The sequence below is a fragment of the Bacillus rossius genome, chromosome 1, assembly GCF_032445375.1.
Source record: "Bacillus rossius redtenbacheri isolate Brsri chromosome 1, Brsri_v3, whole genome shotgun sequence".
Lineage (NCBI taxonomy): Eukaryota > Metazoa > Arthropoda > Insecta > Phasmatodea > Bacillidae > Bacillus > Bacillus rossius.
This window is the reverse complement of record NC_086330.1, coordinates 285,807,548-285,831,818: the sequence shown is the minus strand read 5'-3', so window position 1 is coordinate 285,831,818 and position 24,271 is coordinate 285,807,548. Positions and strand designations below refer to the sequence as shown.

Below are 24,271 nucleotides of genomic sequence, written 5' to 3'. Positions count from 1 at the left end.
CTGTTGTCGTCTAAACCTGAAAAATAGAGAGTGAAATTAGTAAATGAATGTCATCCTATTTTATTATTGTTCGAGCAGAGAGATGCCCTCGTCCAGTTTTTTTTTTTTTTTTTTTTTTGTCGCAATTCAAAAACCCATGCCTTCCGAAACGCGGCCGGCACTGGAGGTGAAGCCTGCCAGGCGGGTCTCGCCCTTCAGGCATACGGAGTCAGCCCTAACACACAGGCAGTGGACCGCTGCATGGGTCAAAACCTACACCTGCATGCTTCGGACCATTTCGAATTAGCAAGAAATGAAAGTTACATTAATGAATTAATTAATAATGGCTGGGGAAAACAACTAGCAAGGACTAGTGGAGGAGGTGGGGGAAGGAAAGATTTGGTAATTAAAGGAATTTGGGCCTGCGGTCGAGTTGTCGCTGGTTTATAATTAGAGCCCCGCTGGGTCAAAGGTAGTGTTGACGCAATAAAATAGAGCCCTGCTGGGCCAAAAGTAGTGTTGACGCAATATTTACGAGTCCTGGGCATGTCAATCATTGGCTAGTCCAATGTTGATTATTTGCACCGCAGGACGTAGACAGGCAAATCGGGGCCAGAGAGAAACGTCTGCTATGTTTGCTAAGTTGCCCTGCGTACATGGGATGTGTGGATTCTAGTATAACCTGGCTTAGGCAAGTCGCGGTTTTTTAAACTGTCGCTGTGCAGCTGGGTCGTAGTCCGGAAGTGAATTCATATAAGTATTGGCATGTTCAGGGAGCTGGCCATAAAAAGACCTGTTTTGCCGTTTTATATATTCCTCTACATATTCTACTTTGAGTAGCTGGTGTACTTCTAGTGTGCTGGTGTACCAGCCGCAATCTGCAATGGCTCTAAGAAATTTATTTTGAGTGACCTGTACTTTATCGATATGGCATTTTGCTGCATAGCCCCAGATTTCGCAAGCATATAATAATTGAGGGCGAACTATTTGTAAATACAGCTGTAATTTTTTCTTTCTAGGAAATTGGGGGGCCTTAAACATTGAGTATAGGCTGCGCAAAGTGCCTCGCGCAAACTGTGTCACCTTAGTGGTGTGAACTTTCCAGGTGAGCCTGGTATCTAGAGTTAAACCTAAATATCTAACCGATTTAACAAATGGTATGGCTTGATTAAAAATTTTTAATTCGCGGTCGGGGGCGGTGTATTTTTTAGTTAAAATTAAAGTTGTGGACTTGGCTCCATTTATTTTAATGCGCCAGCGAGTGTACCATTGTTCGAGTGAGGTAAGCTGCCTCTGAACTTTGGTTAAAGCAAACTTCAAATTCGGGGATTGATATATTATTGCAGTGTCGTCTGCATATAATTGCATGTGGGCATGTTCCCGCGGGATGTCGGCTGTGTAAACATTATAGAAAAAGGGTGAGAGTGGGGACCCCTGCGGCACACCTGCTGTCAGCTCCCGAGTGGATGATTTCGCCCCCTCTATTGATACAAAAAATTTTCGACGCCATAAATAGTGGGCCACCAGATGAATATACGTGTCTGGAAAGTTAAATGTAATTAATTTATGAATTAAGCCAGGTATCCAAACTTTGTCGAAAGCTTTTTCCGCGTCTAGCATCATTGCGACAGTAAATTTCGCTCGTGAGTTAAAACCGTCAGTGGCCTCTTCAATGAGCTTAATTAGGGGGTGAGAGGTAGAGTGGCCCCTTCTAAAACCAAATTGGTTATCTGGAATGACTTCGTGTTCGTCCGAATGGTGTTGAAGTCGTTTGAGTAAAATTTTTTCGAAAATTTTACTCATGCTATTTAGGAGGCTAATAGGTCGCCTGTTTTGTGGTAGTGACACATTTTTTCCCGGTTTCGGAATGGTGATAACTTTAGCTAGTTTCCATGACGCTGGGTAGGATTTAAGAATAAAAATAGCATTTATTATTTTAAGAAAGTATTGTATAGCCTGAAATGATAATTTCTTTAAAGTATCAAAATTTATTCCGTCAGGTCCGCCTGCTTTATTTTTTGGTCGCGAGTGAATAGCTTCTAAGAGCTCTTTAATTGTTACGAGTTCCGGCTCGGCTTGTGGAACGATTTGTAAATAGTTATTAACAGCTACTGTCGTGGTCCTAGTAAACTGAGGCTCGTTTATGTCCTCGTTTGGTGAAAATTGTTTTTCAAAAATGTCTGCTATAGCATTTGCTTTATCTATCGCGTCATATTTAATGCCCGCGTTTGTAACAATGGCCGGTGTGGAGATAAATTTATTTTTCCCTCGTAAATTGCGTGTGAGCCGCCACATTTGCCGAGGTTGAGTTGCGCACTCTGTTATTAAGTTTCCGTATTTTTCTATTTTTAAATCTTTAAGTTTTCGCGAGACTTGAGCTTTAAGGCGATTGTATTCAGTCCTAGCTTGCGGTGTTCTCGTTCGTTGATAAGTGTTGCGCGCCTGCCGTTTTAAAACGATTAGCATGTCTACATCTGGGTAATTTATTCGCGTAAATTCTCTTTTATTCACGATTGTCGTGTGTTTTTTGCGCACGTCTGTAATTGTGTCGGTGAAAAGTTTTACGTGAGTTTCGAGCTCATCTGCTGTGTCTATCGCTGGAGTTTCTGTAAAAGTTAATTCCAGGTCTTCGCGAAATTTATCCCAGTCGGGAATACCAAAAGTGCGGCTAAATATCGCTGCGCAAAATTGAGCATTAAAAGTTAATTGAATAAGTACCGGAAAATGGTCTGAGTCAAGCTCATCTAATTTTTCTGAAATAACCTGCGCACCTGGTATGTTTGTAAGAGCTATATCTAATATGTCAGGCATGCCACCATTCGTTGGATAGCAAGTTGGCGAGCCTGGAGCAAAAATTTCGTAATTATTTGCTACCGAATGATCTAATAATTTTCTGCCTGCTGGGTTAGTATTTTTGCATCCCCAGTCTTCGTTTTTGCTGTTTAAATCGCCTGCGATGAAAAAGTGTTGCTGTGGATTAATTAATTTATTTAAACCCCTAGAAAGTAGTGGCTTATCTGGGGGTTTATATACTGCCGACATGCAGACATGCACATTTTTATTACGAATATTTATGCTGGTGGCCTCTAGGTGCTCTAAGCCAGTTATTTCTATCGGATGGTGATGAATCCCGTGTTTAATTAATATGGCTGTGCCGCCCCCACGAGTGGCGCGGTCAGTGCGGTAAGTGGTGTAACCACAAATATTAAATCGATGATGCGGTGATAGGTGAGTCTCGGTAATGAATGCCACATCAATCCCATATATTACAAGGCACTGTTCCAACTCGTACGACCGAAGGCGGAGACCACATGCATTAAAGTTTAGGAGTTGTAGTGTTTTCCCCATGTTTACTGCCATTTACTGGAGCACTGTCGCGAGTGCTTCCAATAGAATGGTTTGGCGGTATTTAATGCTCTCGGTGGAGCGGATGCGTGCGTAATACGGTTCGAGTGCCTTCACTAAATTCCAATAATCGCACATGCGCAAGATCTCTGCGAGTTCCGCGAGGCTAGTGATATTATTATTTGGCTGTGCTTCTGGCGCGGTTTCTGTTCTATGCTGCTGGCTCTTCTCGACGCGAGCCTGCACGATTTCCGTTGCCGTGCGGCGCGGTGCGCTTACGCCTGACGTAGCTGCCGCGTATGACGTGGAAGCTACTGCCTGTGTTTGATTTATGCCCGGTTGGCTGGCCTGCTCGCTGGGCCGTGCGTTTCGCGGACTGCGCTCTGTTGTTGTTGTTGTTGCCCGGTGCACGTGTTCCCTGGTGGGCGCGGGGGGAGGGGGGAAACTTTCCCGCGTCGGTGCGGCCGGCTGTGCTCGCGAGGCTGTGCGCGCAGCTTTCTGTGCTGCCTGTTCCGCGGCGGCCTGTCTCCGCGACTCTACGATCTTCAAAAACGCGGGGCACTGTCGCCAGGCCGCGGTGTGGCCTGTCTCTTTACAGTTCGAGCACACCTTTGGTGCCTCCTCTGGGACTGGGCATTCGCTGCGGGGATGCGAACCCGCGCACCTGATGCATTTAGGTACTTCTGAACAGTTTCCGGTGGTGTGTCCGAAGGAACTACACCTCTTACAGAGCGGGACGTCTTCCGCGCGAGTCGTGTACCGCTCAATCTTTATACCACTTGTGTAGTATAGTTGTTTGACGGCGTAGATGTCGTGCGCGCTAGGTGCCACGCACACCACGAATGACGGTGTTGGCTCGAAAAACTCTTGCCCTGAGTTGCGGTCTGTTAGCCGCCGACTGAGCTGTTTGATAAAATTTACTTTAAACCCGAGCGCGGTGAGCTCCTCAGAAATCGCATCAACCGGCGTGAATTTACTCAAATTCTTTATCACTACTTTTTCCCCTCGCTCGCTGGGCTGGGAGAAAGTGTGGAAAGGCACATCGTTTGCCTTAAACCAAGCGGTCGCTTTGTCTTGGTCCAATTTGCCATCAAAAGTTATGCGCACTTCTTGACGCTTCGTCAGCGTCATTCGGTTTTTGATGCCGAGTCGCGCGAAGGCAGGGCCCAAGCTGCCGATTGCCTGACTGTTGCGGATTACGAATGGTACGCGTTTGTAGCGCGGAGCCTCGTCAGTCGGTGTCCGTTGTTGCGGTGTCGGTACCGCTTGTGACGCATCGCTATTACGCCTGCGTTGTCTACGCTCAACAGTGGTGAAGCCACTGTTGTCGTCCTCGGTTGTGGTGGGCTGGAGCCCTGACGGTTTTTTAGACTGAACAGAGTGTTCAGTCTCTGAGTCGCTGCCCTCATGCGTGCGCTTCGTCGCGGTGCCGACCTCCATCTCCTCGTCGCTACTACTCATCGCAAGTAGGTGCCCCGCCTTGAAAAAAGCAGGGCACACAACAGGCGTATCGTCCGACCTAACTAGCGTGGTATTCCTATCTGTTCGCCGCGTCCTAGCTACCTATCGAACCTAGCACCTTACGCACTGGCCACTGACCTGAGCTTCCTTTTTAGGAACGCCAGGCTAGGCAAAGAGAGAGGCTGACCCTTCTCCGACCAGCACGCGGTAAAGAATGCTGAGAAGGGGCCGCCGCCGTTTCCTCATATGCTCGGCCGGGAGCGTGTGACAGCGATACCGGGAACTATTACGTTCCCATAACTCGCTATGTGGTCGCCAATATAAATAGTGCAACCCCGTCACTTTGATCGAATCATTGGAAACGTCGGCGGGGCGCGATGTGTGTGATTTTAAGATTAAAGGTGGCTCACGGTCCAGAAGAAGTAAAATAGCTGTCGCATGTTGCTTGGCTCTATTTTTAATAGTGTAGGTGTCAGGCGGGGGGAGGTCACCCTTTCCCCTCAGTTAGTTGGCTAACTGATGCATGAGAGTGTCGTGATGTCTGTATTTAGAGGCGTGTGGAGTGTGCGCAAAAATGGCCTAATTAATTTCGTTGTGTGAGTGTAGTGTATAGCTCCAAGGCCGCACATACCCGGCTGACCAAGCAGGCATATCATCGTGTAAGTTTACCGATGTGTAGGAGAAATTACATAGATTAGTAAACACCTGGCCGCCTTAAGGACCGAACTATTGCGTTCCAGTATAGTTCGGTCAAAGTTAGGCTAAACCAGTATTGCTGTAGTTAGCCCCCAGGCTGTTGTCGTCTAAACCTGAAAAATAGAGAGTGAAATTAGTGAATGAATGTCATCCTATTCTATTATTGTTCGAGCAGAGAGATGCCCTCGTCCAGTTTTTTTTTTTTTTTTTTTTTTTTTTGTCGCAATTCAAAAACCCATGCCTTCCGAAACGCGGCCGGCACTGAAGGTGAAGCCTGCCAGGCGGGTCTCGCCCTTCAGGCATACGGAGTCAGCCCTAACACACAGGCAGTGGACCGCTGCATGGGTCAAAACCTACACCTGCATGCTTCGGACCATTTCGAATTAGCAAGAAAATGAAAGTTACATTAATGAATTAATTAATAATGGCTGGGGAAAACAACTAGCAAGGACTAGTGGAGGAGGTGGGGGAAGGAAAGATTTGGTAATTAAAGGAATTTGGGCCTGCGGTCGAGTTGTCGCTGGTTTATAATTAGAGCCCCGCTGGGACAAAGGTAGTGTTGACGCAATAAAATAGAGCCCCACTGGGCCAAAAGTAGTGTTGACGCAATATTTACGAGTCCTGGGCATGTCAATCATTGGCTAGTCCAATGTTGATTATTTGCACCGCAGGACGTAGACAGGCACATCGGGGCCAGAGAGAAACGTCTGCTATGTTTGCTAAGTTGCCCTGCGTACATGGGATGTGTGGATTCTAGTATAACCTGGCTTAGGCAAGTCGCGGTTTTTTAAACTGTCGCTGTGCAGCTGGGTCGTAGTCCGGAAGTGAATTCATATAAGTATTGGCATGTTCAGGGAGCTGGCCATAAAAAGACCTGTTTTGCCGTTTTATATATTCCTCTACATATTCTACTTTGAGTAGCTGGTGTACTTCTAGTGTGCTGGTGTACCAGCCGCAATCTGCAATGGCTCTAAGAAATTTATTTTGAGTGACCTGTACTTTATCGATATGGCATTTTGCTGCATAGCCCCAGATTTCGCAAGCATATAATAATTGTGGGCGAACTATTTGTAAATACAGCTGTAATTTTTTCTTTCTAGGAAATTGGGGGGCCTTAAACATTGAGTATAGGCTGCGCAAAGTGCCTCGCGCAAACTGTGTCACCTTAGTGGTGTGAACTTTCCAGGTAAGCCTGGTATCTAGAGTTAAACCTAAATATCTAGCCGATTTAACAAATGGTATGGCTTGATTAAAAATTTTTAATTCGCGGTCGGGGGCGGTGTATTTTTTAGTTAAAATTAAAGTTGTGGACTTGGCTCCATTTATTTTAATGCGCCAGCGAGTGTACCATTGTTCGAGTGAGGTAAGCTGCCTCTGAACTTTGGTTAAAGCAAACTTCAAATTCGGGGATTGATATATTATTGCAGTGTCGTCTGCATATAATTGCACGTGGGCATGTTCCCGCGGGATGTCGGCTGTGTAAACATTATAGAAAAAGGGTGAGAGTGGGGACCCCTGCGGCACACCTGCTGTCAGCTCCCGAGTGGATGATTTCGCCCCCTCTATTGATACAAAAAATTTTCGACGCCATAAATAGTGGGCCACCAGATGAATATACGTGTCTGGAAAGTTAAATGTAATTAATTTTTGAATTAAGCCAGGTATCCAAACTTTGTCGAAAGCTTTTTCCGCGTCTAGCATCGTTGCGACAGTAAATTTCGCTCGTGAGTTAAAACCGTCAGTGGCCTCTTCAATGAGCTTAATTAGGGGGTGAGAGGTAGAGTGGCCCCTTCTAAAACCAAATTGGTTATCTGGAATGACTTCGTGTTCGTCCGAATGGTGTTGAAGTCGTTTGAGTAAAATTTTTTCGAAAATTTTACTCATGCTATTTAGGAGGCTAATAGGTCGCCTGTTTTGTGGTAGTGACGCATTTTTTCCCGGTTTCGGAATGGTGATAACTTTAGCTAGTTTCCATGACGCTGGGTAGGATTTAAGAATAAAAATAGCATTTATTATTTTAAGAAAGTATTGTATAGCCTGAAATGATAATTTCTTTAAAGTATCAAAATTTATTCCGTCAGGTCCGCCTGCTTTATTTTTTGGTCGCGAGTGAATAGCTTCTAAGAGCTCTTTAATTGTTACGAGTTCCGGCTCGGCTTGTGGAACGATTTGTAAATAGTTATTAACAGCTACTGTCGTGGTCCTAGTAAACTGAGGCTCGTTTATGTCCTCGTTTGGTGAAAATTGTTTTTCAAAAATGTCTGCTATAGCATTTGCTTTATCTATCGCGTCATATTTAATGCCCGCGTTTGTAACAATGGCCGGTGTGGAGATAAATTTATTTTTCCCTCGTAAATTGCGTGTGAGCCGCCACATTTGCCGAGGTTGAGTTGCGCACTCTGTTATTAAGTTTCCGTATTTTTCTATTTTTAAATCTTTAAGTTTTCGCGAGACTTGAGCTTTAAGGCGATTGTATTCAGTCCTAGCTTGCGGTGTTCTCGTTCGTTGATAAGTGTTGCGCGCCTGCCGTTTTAAAACGATTAGCATGTCTACATCTGGGTAATTTATTCGCGTAAATTCTCTTTTATTCACGATTGTCGTGTGTTTTTTGCGCACGTCTGTAATTGTGTCGGTGAAAAGTTTTACGTGAGTTTCGAGCTCATCTGCTGTGTCTATCGCTGGAGTTTCTGTAAAAGTTAATTCCAGGTCTTCGCGAAATTTATCCCAGTCGGGAATACCAAAAGTGCGGCTAAATATCGCTGCGCAAAATTGAGCATTAAAAGTTAATTGAATTAGTACCGGAAAATGGTCTGAGTCAAGCTCATCTAATTTTTCTGAAATAACCTGCGCACCTGGTATGTTTGTAAGAGCTATATCTAATATGTCAGGCATGCCACCATTCGTTGGATAGCAAGTTGGCGAGCCTGGAGCAAAAATTTCGTAATTATTTGCTACCGAATGATCTAATAATTTTCTGCCTGCTGGGTTAGTATTTTTGCATCCCCAGTCTTCGTTTTTGCTGTTTAAATCGCCTGCGATGAAAAAGTGTTGCTGTGGATTAATTAATTTATTTAAATCCCTAGAAAGTAGTGGCTTATCTGGGGGTTTATATACTGCCGACATGCAAACATGCGCATTTTTATTACGAATATTTATGCTGGTGGCCTCTAGGTGCTCTAAGCCAGTTATTTCTATCGGATGGTGATGAATCCCGTGTTTAATTAATATGGCTGTGCCGCCCCCACGAGTGGCGCGGTCAGTGCGGTAAGTGGTGTAACCACAAATATTAAATCGATGATGCGGTGATAGGTGAGTCTCGGTAATGAATGCCACATCAATCCCATATATTACAAGGCACTGTTCCAACTCGTACGACCGAAGGCGGAGACCACATGCATTAAAGTTTAGGAGTTGTAGTGTTTTCCCCATGTTTACTGCCATTTACTGGAGCACTGTCGCAAGTGCTTCCAATAGAATGGTTTGGCGGTATTTAATGCTCTCGGTGGAGCGGATGCGTGCGTAATACGGTTCGAGTGCCTTCACTAAATTCCAATAATCGCACATGCGCAAGATCTCTGCGAGTTCCGCGAGGCTAGTGATATTATTATTTGGCTGTGCTTCTGGCGCGGTTTCTGTTCTATGCTGCTGGCTCTTCTCGACGCGAGCCTGCACGATTTCCGTTGCCGTGCGCCGTGGTGCGCTTACGCCTGACGTAGCTGCCGCGTATGACGTCGAAGCTACTGCCTGTGTTTGATTTATGCCCGGTTGGCTGGCCTGCTCGCTGGGCCGTGCGTTTCGCGGACTGCGCTCTGTTGTTGTAGTTGTTGCCCGGTGCACGTGTTCCCTGGTGGGCGCGGGGGGAGGGGGGAAACTTTCCCGCGTCGGTGCGGCCGGCTGTGCTCGCGAGGCTGTGCGCGCAGCTTTTTGTGCTGCCTGTTCCGCGGCGGCCTGTCTACGCGACTCTACAATCTTCAAAAACGCGGGGCACTGTCGCCAGGCCGCAGTGTGGCCTGTCTCTTTACAGTTCGAGCATACCTTTGGTGCCTCCTCTGGGACTGGGCATTCGCTGCGGGGATGCGAACCCGCGCACCTGATGCATTTAGGTACTTCTGAACAGTTTCCGGTGGTGTGTCCGAAGGAACTACACCTCTTACAGAGCGGGACGTCTTCCGCGCGAGTCGTGTACCGCTCAATCTTTATACCACTTGTGTAGTATAGTTGTTTGACGGCGTAGATGTCGTGCGCGCTAGGTGCCACGCACACCACGAATGACGGTGTTGGCTCGAAAAACTCTTGCCCTGAGTTGCGGTCTGTTAGCCGCCGACTGAGCTGTTTGATGAAATTTACTTTAAACCCGAGCGCGGTGAGCTCCTCAGAAATCGCATCAACCGGCGTGAATTTACTCAAATTCTTGATCACTACTTTTTCCCCTCGCTCGCTGGGCTGGGAGAAAGTGTGGAAAGGCACATCGTTTGCTTTAAACCAAGCGGTCGCTTTGTCTTGGTCCAATTTGCCATCAAATGTTATGCGCACTTCTTGACGCTTCGTCAGCGTCATTCGGTTTTTGATGCCGAGTCGCGCGAAGGCAGGGCCCAAGCTGCCGATTGCCTGACTGTTGCGGATTACGAATGGTACGCGTTTGTAGCGCGGAGCCTCGTCAGTCGGTGTCCGTTGTTGCGGTGTCGGTACCGCTTGTGACGCATCGCTATTACGCCTGCGTTGTCTACGCTCAACAGTGGTGAAGCCACTGTTGTCGTCCTCGGTTGTGGTGGGCTGGAGCCCTGACGGTTTTTTAGACTGAACAGAGTGTTCAGTCTCTGAGTCGCTGCCCTCATGCGTGCGCTTCGTCGCGGTGCCGACCTCCATCTCCTCGTCGCTACTACTCATCGCAAGTAGGTGCCCCGCCTTGAAAAAAGCAGGGCACACAACAGGCGTATCGTCCGACCTAACTAGCGTGGTATTCCTATCTGTTCGCCGCGTCCTAACTAGCTAACGACCTAGCACCTTACGCACTGGCCACTGACCTGAGCTTCCTTTTTAGGAACGCCAGGCTAGGCAAAGAGAGAGGCTGACCCTTCTCCGACCAGCACGCGGTAAAGAATGAGAAGGGGCTGGAAAATGAGGGTATTTATCAGAGAAAGGGCTACATCTTGCTCAGCCAATGACAGACTAGCTGTCTCCCCATTGGCTGTGCACCATGTAGTTAAAGCGGATTGGTTATGGTGGGTTGAGTATTGGCTATTGTTTTGTGCTGCAGGGATGTTTCTCTCTTTATCAAAGGGATCCACATATTTTTTAATTCAATGCTCTGCTGGCTGAAAATATTTCTATTGCTAATAATGAAGGCTGATTCTTTGATTTTCCTTTTTGTTTTATCAGACTCCTGTATGAGTGGTGTGGAGCCTGGAAACTAAAGTATACAGGAAACCTACGCACACAGGCCAATACCTTAATTTTGCATCCAACCATCCCAAAACAACAAAAACCGGCATAATTCACACACTAACCAACCGTGCTGAGATTATTTGTTCTAATGAGAAATCTATTGCGGTTGAACACAATCGTATAAAAAAAGAACTCATAGCCAATGGTTACCCTGTCAACACCATCAAACAGCATATGAAATCCAACAAAACACTCAAATCCACAGAAACTGAGAAACCTGCAGGAACCCTAGTTATTCGGTATGTTCAAGGGCTTTCAGAAAAAATAAGACGCCTGGGAAACAAATATGGACTTCAAACAGCATTCCGTTCTAAATCTACTATTAAAAGTATTGTTACCAAGGTGAAACCAGCCACAGAAAAATTACAAACTCACAACTGTGTGTATCAGATCCCCTGTGAATGTGGCCACATGTACATAGGTGAAACTGGTAGAGCTCTATCCACCCGAATCAAAGAACACAAAAACAACTGCAAGAAGGGTGAAACCCTAAAATCCAGACTTGCTGAACATACATGGGAAAATAGCCACAAAATTCTCTGGGAAGACTCCACACCACTCATACAGGAGTCTGATAAAATAAAAAGGAAAATCAAAGAATCAGCCTTCATTATTAGCAATAAAAATATTTTCAGCCAGCAGAGCATTGAATTAAAAAATATGTGGATCCCTTTGATAAAGAGGCAGCACAAAACAATAGCCAATACTCAACCCACCATAACCAATCCGCTTTAACTACATGGTGCACAGCCAATGGGGAGACAGCTCGTCTGTCATTGGCTGAGCAAGATGTAGCCCTTTCTCTGATAAATACCCTCATTTTCCAGCCCCTTCTCAGTCGCACCTGTGTTTCCGTACCATGTGCGTCTCTGCCTGAGGACGGGAGCAGATAGCAGTTCCCGAAACGTCGCTTGTTTCTGTTATGGTAAAACTATTGTATTTTTTTGTCTTTTCGTTTTGTCGTGTTTTTGTCTCGTTTCAACTGTTGTGCTGAATTATTTTGTTTTCAATATTTTTGTGTTGTCATCATTTATGTGTTTTTTGTTTACTTAGTACTTTTTTCTTTGTTTTTTCTTTGTTTGTTGACCATATTTCTGTTTCGGAATATTTTGTGGTGTTTATATTCTTGTTGACAACAGCAATTGTTTGCTTAATTTTGTATGTTTTTTTTTTTTGTCTTTCTTGTGTATTTTTTTTTATTTTTTTTATTTATTTTTTATTTTTTTTATTTATTAGTTTTTCTTCAACAGAAAAAGTTCTTAGCAATGGCGTATGTCCAAAAACTTACATCAAGTCATAACCTATGTAGATGATATAGTGATATGGAACTATAATACAACATATCAGGGAGCTCAAGACATGCTACGTGAAACTCTCCACAGGCTTCATGCATGGACTTATAGCAATGGATTAGAAATATCCCCGGCATAAAGTAAGATCATGTTTTTTACAAGGAAATATAAAAACACAATTTTCCACCCTTCCAACTACTGGGTACAACCTTACCGATTGTGACAGAAATTAGATATCTAGGAGTGGTATTAGATCATCGTTTGACGGGTAAAGCCCACATTAAATATCTCATGCATAAATGTCGAAAGCGCATAGATTTGTTAAAAGCTCTAACACACCGCACATGGGGTGCGGTCAAATTATTAAAATTATTTTATATTACCACTATTCGGTCGGTGCTCGACTATGACTGTTGTGTTCTCTACAACCTTCCTCCCTCCCTCCCTCCCTCCCACCCCGAGTACTGAAATTGAGAAGATACAGAATAGTATGCGGATCATTTTAGGTGCCTTCCCTTCGACGCCTATTCCATGTATGCAATTCGAACTGGGACTTATGCCACTAACCCTCCATAGAAAGCATGTACTGGGGAAACTTTGGATACGCTCAAGGGCATATCATGTTGCCGGTTATATGCGGGCGGTAGACAAACTGGATTTGGATATTCCGGACGCTCTTAAACGAGCAAAGTCCCATATCATTTCTACGCCCTGTTTAAACAAATATACTTTAACATATGATATTACGTTTCAACCGCTGCGAACACAGGTCATAGGTAGTAAGGAACAACCGTCATATCTAACCACTCAGGAGTTCTACGAAAGCATGAATCAAGTGCCTTTGCATCGAACCATATATACAGATTCTTCCAAAACAGACAAAGGGGTAGGAGCTGCATATTATGACAGTCACAATAAAACTACAGGGTTATAAAAACTGCCTCCTATAACTACCATTTACTATGCTGAGGCGTATGCGGTATATAAGGCGTTGCAATATGTGCTACGAGAAAAAATTCAACAATCTATTATTGTGACAGATTCATACAGTTTAATTCAGTCTCTCAATACCACCCCCCTTACTAGGGAACCTGTGGTTTGGCTTATAAAGGAACTTTCGCTTGCCTTGTGTAGACTTCACATCAGTGTACAATTTTTCTGGATACCTGGTTATATAGGGATTTACGGTAATGAAATTGCAGACCGCCTGGCCAATTTGGCTCGATGCTGTGGTAGTACTGTCCCGGCGGTATCATATAATGTCCTTCTACCTTACCTCGACCGGCTCATTCTGAAAGAATGGGATGCCGTATGGAGACGCTATGCCCGGGATACCACAACAGTTTACGCGCCCTTATATCAACACAGACCCGTAAGCACTGATATCATCTTTGACAATCAGCCGCATCACCTCGCTGTCTTATCATTTCGACTCTGATCGAATCATACCGCGGCCCCAGCCCACTTACATAAACTTGGTATTCAAGACAACGCTGACTGCAAATGTGGTGCTGTACTGGCGGATGTTAATCATTTACTGTTTGAATGTCGTTGTGTCCATTCGCGGGATAACCTCTATGCCCAACTTAAGGATCTTAACTTGCCATTGCCAATGGCGTACCCCTCCTTGTTGTATACGTCTACTTGTGAGGTCTGTATAGTGCTATATAATTTCCTATTAGAGAATGACATCCACATGAGTTAATGGTAACACCCTTGGGTCCCCTGTCCTTGGTGACCGGTGTATTATATTAACATTTGACCTTATTCCTGGTCTTCTTTCCATTGGTCGATGGGCCTCGACCGAGAAGATAGTTAGCAATGAATAGTTCCTGCTAGGTAATCCTACCATGCCCCTCCGCCTACGTGTGCTCCGCCCGGTATAGATTTCCGTTGGACAACGCCTGTATTGCTCTCTAGGAGGCTTCAGCGGCGAGACATTGAGATATTATGGTTGTGAGGGACCATAAGCCGTGTTGACCACGTGCGAGTATAGTTCTGGTTGTGGGCAAAAGCCGTTAACCAAAAAAAAACTGTTTCTATTGCTGTTGAGTTATGTTCTTTACGTATTTTTTAGTTAAATGGTTGTGTGTGAAGATAGTTAGAACTTGGTGATGTTTTTTATACCGTCGTAATGTACACGAAGAATAAAAAAAACTGTATGGACAGGTGTTTACTAGGTCGGCCTATTCGGAACTGTTCCCATGCATAACCAAAAGTGAAAAAGGCTAGAACCACGCATTTTGAATCGTGTGCCATTGCGACATAAATGTTTCACATGGCGGGAAGAATGATGTATCCAACCATGTGAAGTCTTTGAAACATGTTAATAATGTGAAATCTGCTGAGGATAACAAAAAAATCAACAGTTTTTTTTTCAATGAGCCGTACGAGTGACACGGATGTGATCGAAGCAGAATTCTATTTTGCCAGATTTTTGGTAGAACATTATATTCCCTTTAGTGTAGCAGATCATGCGGGAAGTTTGTTCCGAAAAATGTTCCCAGATTCCGACACGGCAAAAAAGTATAGTTGCGGGCGCATGAAGGCTTCTGCGATAGTCAAAGAAATGGCATCCAGCAGGACTACCAGTGTTTTTAAGCATTTGCAAGGTGGACCATTTTCTTTGTCAACAGATGGGAAAAATGATACAAATAATAAGTTTTACCCTCTTGTAGTAACATATTGTGACTCTTCGTGTGGTTCAATTGTTAGTACTGTGTTGGCTATTCCATGTTTACAAGGTGCTTCAACTGGCAAAAATATTGGCCAGCTTTTATTGACAGAACTCAATATGTTGAATGTGCCTTTTCAGAACTGTCTAGCCTTTTGTTCTGACAATGCGGTGGTTATGGTTGGACACAAGAACGGGGTGGTTCCTGTATTAAAAGAAAAACAGCCAAATTTAGTGGCAATTGGCTGTCTTTGCCACCTAGGTATTTAGTAGTACAGTACAACCCTGTTATAACATTCTCCAAGGGACCAACTTAAAAAAATGTTATAAGCAGGAAATCATAAAATTACATCTTCACTTTGTATAAATTACGTGTCGATTGATTAATTTAAAGAGTATAGGTAAAACAACACAATACAGGAGTAATACACTAAGTACAGCAATAGAGTGGAAAATTGGTTAATTTTATTTATAGATAATACCTAATAATATGCTAAAAAAAAAGTGTTGTACGATACAGTTCAGACACAAACAGAAATATTCAACTCTTTTGCAATCACAACACGCGTTTTGTTGGGGTTCCTGTCCACTAGTTAATAAACTGAATTTTTTCAGCTACAGAATATGATTTTCGTTTATATTTATCGGCCATCTTAGCCGTACAATAACCTGAATAAAATTTCAATACTGCGTATTTTAATTAAATACGACCGTGACTACATTAAGTAAGTGAAAAAAAAAATTACGGTAAAGGTTAACCACAAACAAAAGCCGTGAATATATCCATAGAACATTTAACCATCTCAAGGTGTTAAACCTTTGAAACAAAAACCAGCACCATAGAATACAGTAGCACTGTTTCCGACCATGTATCAGTGCACAAAATGTGCATCATAAGTATAACGGAACAAGTCATAGGCTAACATGTGCGAACAGGACGCCATATTGATAGTTGATCCGGTGCAAGTTGTTTAGTGCGTGTGTACCACGTCTATGGTGAACTACACAAATGTAAACATCTGATGTTTGTATATGCGTGTTGTATTTTCTAGCTATGTTTTTGCTCTAAATTATGACTTTGAAGGAAGAGATACTGAAAATTGTGGCAGTTATCAAAGCAAATTTGAACGTTAAAGGCGGGAATGTAGAAATGTTAATATTGTTACAGGCGGGAAATTAAAGCATTGTGATAAATGGAGAAATGACGGGACCATGAAATTATGGTGTTATAGGCGGGAAAATGTTAAAAACGGGAATGTTATAACCGGGTTGTACTGTACTTATTAGATATGCATGCATTAAATATTGTTGTGTTTAGAATGTTTTTGGACTTGGGGAACATATTTGAGTAACACTGATTCAATCATCGCGTTGGATTTATGCCAAAATTTAGTGTTTTTTCAAACCTTACTGATGGTTGGTGCCCTTGCCAAGTTGGCAGGTATGCGAAGGCGAACAAAAGAAACCTTAAATAAAAATCTTAAAAATAAAACACATGCTCTATTACAATAACATATGTTAGATATTGAGTTAATTAGATTAAAGATGACGTCAGCCGGGGCTTCGCCCCACAAGCCTGATCATCCTCCGTTCCCTTTCCCACCACCTTTCCTACCCGGCATTTGTGTCGTGACGTACGTAGCCGTGTGAGATTCAAACTGTGCGCCACGAACTACAGCAAAAGGGCGCTTAGCTGCAGTGCGCCGCACCCCTAATTGGTATTAATAATTTTGTAACCCTTTTCTTTTCGCCCCAAAATAGTGTCACGACGGCTATGCATGTGAGTGTCTTTTATTTAACTAATTCATGATGTTTTGTTATTTAATAACTGCAAGCATGAACAAGGACGCTCCTTAGCGGGCGACAGAGGAACTAGCATGCAACTTCATTTAAACCATTTTCTATCACATAAGTAATTATTACAGACGGTCTGGGCATGAATGTTATGTACAAGGATTTATGTATTTTCAATAGTAACCCGGGGCACGCCATAGCTAAGTTGTAACGGTAATTGTGTTCGGCGCGAAGGGCGCCATGCTGCCTCCCGCAAGCCTTGGTCTCTCCCCAGTCTCCTTCTACAGCCGGCCGAGAGCGGACGTCTCTGCAGACACCCCGAGGACATCACCGTTGTTTCACCGAGAAGTAGTTCTGTTAATTAATTTATTTAAATCGTTTTTCTTCTTTATCCTCGGGGCCTCTCTCGGTCGGAGAGACTGCTTAATTAATAGTTATTTGCTCTCCGGAGTTTTCTATCATCTGTGTATTAAGTAACGGCTTAAGGCGACCACATGCGTGGTTCGCCTCCTCACCTAATTCGATTCGTGCCTCGGGCGTTTTATAGCTGTATCAACGGAGCATTGTGTAGGGCGTGTACCGTGAGTAATAAAAACCAACTAATTGAATCACGTGTTTTGTGTTCGGGGGGGCCACGTGGGTCCTCAACCTGGTCAGCGGCATGTGGGACGCACTGAGAGCCCACTGCGGTAATTAGAAGCGTGCCCGACGCTGAGAGCGGGCTTAGTTAGGGACAGGTGTTGCGTAAAAATCAGGAGGGCTAATATCTCGCCGCACACGGGCCACGTAACGCCCTGAGTTAGAGTTTTCCAGCCGGGTCCACGTGCCCACTCACGTGGTGGCGCCCATTAATTTCCACCAATAATCCAATCTTAGCACCGGTACGCCCTCAAAGTATACATAAAAGATATTTACAAACAGGATGTGTTTCCAAATTCCATGTGCATAACACTGCCCCATCCTTATTGTTTACATGATGAAAAATACACACACAATTAGGGAGAAGGAAGTTGACAACATTAAAGTTAAGGTGATGTTTAAATAAATAAAAATATGGGAACTTGGCCCTGACTACAAAAGTTATGCAAACACGAACACACTCGTTGGCGGGAGGTTCAAACACTGTGGAGGCAGGGTGGAAGGGCAGGTCACCTCTGGCTTGTAGGAGGGCTGAGCCCCTGGCTTACGTCAACGTAATCCCATGGGATTTGCACCCCTGCCTGACTAATCACTCACCAACAGTTCATTTTGTGTGTTACACAGCTGGGCAACTCATTCAAAATTGCTTCCGTAATCTCATTTTCAAATTAGGTCTTCATTAAAATTTGCAATGCAATTAGTTGGGGGGGTGGGGGGAAGTGAATGAGGCTGAGCCTTTCTAAGCTTCACCAAAAAATATTAGCATCTTAGAAAATAGTTATTCTCTTAACACAGGTGGATGTGCAGGGGGTAGGGGGATAGGATGATGTAATTTCCCGCCCCCCCTCCCCTCCCGAAGTTATGAACAAGTATGCGAGGTCTCGTTGAAGGCAGCAGTTTGTTCATTTGGGTAATGTAAGGTTAACTGTTACTACAAACTGGAACTACAAACCACAAGGGAAGTGATGCATTCTGGGAATTATAATGTAAAAGTCCAAACACCTTGTTGATGTAAGTTTACTGAACACACAGATTCTATTTTATTTACTTTTTTTTTAAACTCTCTGCAGAAAAAAAAATTCTGTATCGATGACTATCCCTCAAGTTATAGATGTTACAATGTACAACTAAGTTGTTTATATTTCCACTGTTGGGCCCACATAACAATGCTTGTTTTGTCAACTGGGAGAACCACACAATGTGCTCATAAGAAATAATTCAAGTAGTTCCTTAAGATTGTTCATTTAGCCACAATTATTTTTTTCATAGGATTTTTGAATTTCTCATCTAGAAGAAAAAATACCAAGGAAAATATTTAATTAACTTTACACTCATATTTTGAACATTGCTAGGTAAAATAGTTAATTCGAATCTCACAGACTGGGATTGTAGAGGGGTCCGGATGCTCTTTCCCAGCTACGGCCCTGAATTCAGCCACACGTGAAGGTGTTAAATGCTTGGATGTTTACAGATCAAATGGTGCAAAAAGCATTTGATCAATTTTTTTTATTTTCTTTCTTTAATAAATAGGTTAAGGTGAGAGCGAAGCAATGATGGATTGCACTATGAACTGGTAGATAAGTTTTTAATATTATTTAGCACGTTCAAGACAAGGTTTTATCATTTAGACATTTTGAATTAGACTGGTTAAAATTGTTATAAAATAGATATTGATTCACGATAAGCTAGTCTGCAGCTACAAAATTCTGTGTTCCTTTTGTTTATTATGTCACAATATCTTAATATATATAAATCTCGTGTCACAATGTTTGTCCTCAATGGACTCCTAAACCACTTAACCGATTTCGATGAAAATTGGCATTTATGTGTAATTTTTTCCAACTTGAGAGATAGGATAGTTTTTATTTCAATTAATGGTCTTAATCTGATAATTTTAGAGTTTTCTAATGTGATGTATGTATGAGTTGGCAGAAAATCACCACGGCAACGGCTGTAGCATTGTTGATGCTTCATTCGTCTCCATGGCAACGACTATTTCATTGTTAGTGTAGTCCTCATCACTCATTAAATACAGACCACCAATTTTTAGATATATACAGGTAAATAACTATACACTGGTAGAACAAAGTCGTTCGGGATTTGAAAGTGATATAAATTATTCAAATTAAGAAGACAATTACTAACTACATCTGATTTCTAAAAAGGTCCAGTGAACTCTTTACCAAGTCAACCGATTTCGATGAAAATTGGCATTTATGTGTAATTGTTTCCAACTTGAGAGATAGGGTAGTTTTTATTTCGATTAATAGTCTTAATAATTTATAATTAAAATTGGCATTTATGTGTAATTGTTTCCAACTTGAGAGATAGGGTAGTTTTTATTTCGATTAATAGTCTTAATAATTTATAATTAACTAGCTGCCCGACCCGGCTTCGCACGGTTGTATTTATGGGGGGGGAAATGAGACCAAATCTCCTATTTACAGTTATAATAAATGAAATAAAATGAAAATTAATTAATTTTGACAAAAACTTAATACAATGCTTTGTAATGTACCGAAGAAAAAACAAATAGCACCGATGGTTTCCCGACTCTCAAGCACGCAACGTTGTCATGGAAACAAAGTACCCACTGTTTCCCGGGCTTAAACACCAATCAACATTGATAATCAGTTTATTATTAATTATAAATTATTAAGACTATTAATCGAAATAAAAACTACCCTATCTCTCAAGTTGGAAACAATTACACATGAATGCCAATTTTAATTATAAATTATTAAGACTATTAATCGAAATAAAAACTACCCTATCTCTCAAGTTGGAAACAATTACACATAAATGCCAATTTTCATCGAAATCGGTTGACTTGGTAAAGAGTTCACTGGACCTTTTTAGAAATCAGATGTAGTTAGTAATTGTCTTCTTAATTTGAATAATTTATATCACTTTCAAATCCCGACCGACTTTGTTCTACCAGTGTATAGTTATTTACCTGTATATATCTAAAAATTGGTGGTCTGTATTTAATGAGTGATGAGGACTACACTAACAATGAAATAGTCGTTGCCATGGAGACGAATGAAGCATCAACAATGCTACAGCCGTTGCCGTGGTGATTTTCTGCCAACTCATACATACATCACATTAGAAAACTCTAAAATTATCAGATTAAGACCATTAATCGAAATAAAAACTATCCTATCTCTCAAGTTGGAAAAAATTACACATAAATGCCAATTTTAATCGAAATCGGTTAAGTGGTTTAGGAGTCCATTGAGGACAAACATTGTGACACGAGATTTATATATATTAAGAAATAAACTGATTATCAATGTTGATTGGTGTTTAAGCCCGGGAAACAGTGGGTACTTCGTTTCCATGACAACGTTGCGTGCTTGAGAGTCGGGAAACCATCTGTGCTATTCGTTTTTTCTTCGGTACATTACAAAGCATTGTATTAAGTTTTTGTCAAAATTAATTAATTTTCATTTTATTTCATTTATTATAACTGTAAATAGGAGATTTGGTCTCATTTTCCCCCCCATAAATACAACCGTGCGAAGCCGGGTCGGGCAGCTAGTTGAGCTATATAAGTTTGAAATGTTCGCTTGTGGACATGTCAAATAAAACCTCATTTTATCGTGAACAGTGTGTATGTTGTCACCGCCAAAATCATGTTCAAAATCATGTCTGCAGGTGACTGTGAAGATGACGATGAAGGACGAATATACGGGCACTACAGTAAGGAGCGACGCCCCGAGTATCACCACATGATAGAGCTGGGCAGCGTGATGACGTCGCCGTACAAGCTGTGGAAGTGCGTCAGGGACTGTGCCCTAAACGGCACCCCCTACAATGCCACCGTGAACAACTGCCAGGACTGGGTGCTAGCCGTGGCGAAGAAGCTCGGCAATCACATCTACAAGAAGTTGCAGGAGCAGCCCAGACTTTCCCCCATCGCAAAGGGGTCCATTGGGATGTTCCATGCGCTACGTAACTCTGCTTTACATAGCAGCAGTTGATCTTTCGAAACATTGCCTCAATGTATTTGTAGAGCAGATGGAGGAAATAAATTTTTTTTCTTGATGAAAATTGTTTTTAGTTACTGTCAAATCATATTACAAGGTACCTGCTAACAATATTTACATTCCAATAACATTTCATTATATTTCATCCTTATAACATTTTATTATATTTCATCCTGTAAAATAAGCTTTAAAATGGTGAATTTATTCTCTTTTTTTGCATATTGATTGTGTTCAACTAACTATATGTTACACTATACACCAATCCCTCGCATAGCACGTCTTCAATTAATGCGAATTCAGTTAGCACGATGTAAATTTTACTGCCCTAGTCTCGAATAGCACGTCTGTAAATTTCAGTTAGCACGAAATCGCCACAGGTTAAAAAAAATCTCGGAAGCGACGCGACGTCAGGTATGGAATTCGAGGGGTGAAGAGTGGTTTGGAATGCGAGGGGAAAGAGATGCGCACGCAGATAAACAAACACCGGGCCGTACTGTTGATGCCCGGCCGCAGACCAGGCCGTACCGTTGATGCCCGGCCGCAGACCAGGCCGTACCGTACAGAAACCAAAGCAGATGAAATTGGACACTTTTTTTAAAAAAAAGCAAGATGATAGTGTTAATTTCACCCCAGAAAATATTTAACTAACTTTTATGTTTTGTATATGTACATATTGTACATATTTTAATGTTATGTTTGTGCTCTAGGGAAAATCTAAATCTGTTTATCTGTTAACTGATTTGTTTACATAGCCGCTTTTATAAGAGGTGTGCATAACAAATTAAATGTTTACATATGGCTGTGTGTTTTAAAGTTAGGTATATAAAACCGGTTCTTAATTTCATAAAAGTGTTTTAATTTTGTTAAGTTTTAAACGTAATAACAAAGGATCCAGCTGCTTGCAACAGCAGGCAAACAGACGCACGCGCGTGTTGAAGGTCACGCCTGGGCGGGCAAGCCAACCTGCTGACTGACGGTAAATATGTTACCACTTATCTCCCGTTACACTGTGCCATGTTTTCTTTATCTAACGTATTCTGTGGTAGGCTTAAAAAGATAAATGATATGACATGCATTTTCAAGTATTATTCTACGCATTTATATTATGTAAAGATTACTTCCCTACACATCTTGGAACACATTAAATAATTTAGCCTTATATTTATGGGGACTAATGCTTCAGAATACGCGATTTCGATTAACACGAACATTTTTAGGAACGAATTAGTCGTGCTAAGTGAGGGATTGGTGTATCTACATTCAGTAATAGCAGAACACAGCATTGAGTTTGACCAGTTCCACACCATAGCCAATGTCCCACAATACAAGAAAACATACAATGACAATTGGTTGAAGTATTAAAATACTCATTGAATATAAATAGAGAGAATGGAAACAAATGAAGCAAAATATGGAAATCCTTCAGAAATCCTAAAAACCTAGCTCTGCTTCCAACAACAGATAGATCGTCTGTAGTTGGCCAAACAGCCCAGCCAACCAGAAGAGAAAAGGCCATCAATAGGCAAGCACTCCAAGCCGATCACACAAGCCCAGCTCCAATTGGCCAAACCAACAGGTCAACCAGGAGAAAGACTCTGATTGGTTTACAGCTGCAGCCAATCGAGAAACACTCCCCTCTCAGGCAAGAGCATTAAAAGGCAGGAGAACTTGTAATAACCTCTGTAGGTAACTGCTCCCTGATGATGGCGACTGCAACATTGACCGAAACATTGGTTATACCTTAGCCTGCGATACCGCTACAACCCAAAAGTTAAGCAACTCCAGACAATGGCCACGAAAACCTGCGATTGTGACTACATGTAGTCAAGTCGTACACTGATTAGTATAATAATAGCAAATTAAGTCAAGGAGGAATTTGTAAAAACAATCTTTGATGGTAAAGGGAGTACCGTATCTTAAAAAATCCCTTTTTGCACAGTCTACAAGTGTAGATAGATTTCTAAGTACCTATTCCTTCTAGAAATAATTGGGAAACTTCTATAAACTTCTGGAACATTTTAAGAACTTATTTATGTTCACCAATATTACAAAATGTTTAATTTAACATTTGCTTATTTTCCATCCAACGAAAATATGACGACTATTTTTAACTCGATGTATCCACCATAGAATAACTTGGAACAAATTTCATTTTATATGCCAAGTAAGGTAACTAATTGTTAAAACCTTTAAACACTATTTTTCATCCCTTGCACTATTATCGTGAATGTATAAAAATTTGTTTTGCACCAAGGTTTATGATAATATTAAGAATGGTTGAATAAATTCTAATAAATTTAATGCTAAGAAATTTGGAATTTTTTTTTAATTTCAAAACACCTGTTTTTATGCTAATTATTCATTTCATCAAAAATTGTTTCGGCCAAAGTTGTAGATGAAGTTTAGGTTTCATACAATTTAAAAGGTATTTGATGGTAAATCTTTTAAAAAAAAGTAATAATTTTTTTTTTACTTTCAAACCTTGCTATTTCCAACCCTTGCAATAATGGTTTTAAAATAAAAATTTATTTTAACAATAGGGTTAGTAAATATTTAGAAGGTTAAACAAAAATATGAATGGATTCGGTAGTGTACATGGTAGGGAAGTTATATATTTTTTTTATTTTTCAACCCTTTGAAATAATGGTTTGTTTTATCAAAAATTGTTACAGACAAAAGTTTTAGAATAAAATTATAAGATATACAAACATTTTGAACAGATTCGATTGTGTCCTAAGGGAGTTATGAATTTTTTTTTTGTCTTCCAACCCTTGTTTTTTCCACCCCTTGCAGTAATGGTTGGTCATATAAAAATATTTTCGGACGAAATTGTAGATAATATTTTTATGTTTTATAATAAAAAGAAATTTATTTAATAGTGTACAAGGTACAAATTTGATGTATTTTTTGTTAATTTAAAACCCTTTTTTTTCAACTCCTTGCAGCAATAGTTT

General features: G+C 41.8%; 1 protein-coding gene across 1 annotated transcript in view; it reads left to right on the top strand.

The window, feature by feature from the left end:
- Positions 1-21,390, top strand: part of LOC134527687 (uncharacterized) — a 44,308-nt gene extending 22,918 nt beyond the window's left edge. The window contains exon 2 of the mRNA XM_063360590.1: positions 20,986-21,390. Within this exon, the coding sequence (XP_063216660.1) occupies positions 20,986-21,311 (326 nt within the window). The 3' untranslated portion in view covers positions 21,312-21,390. The remainder of the gene's footprint in view (positions 1-20,985) is intronic.
- The last annotated feature ends 2,881 nt before the right edge of the window (positions 21,391-24,271 follow it).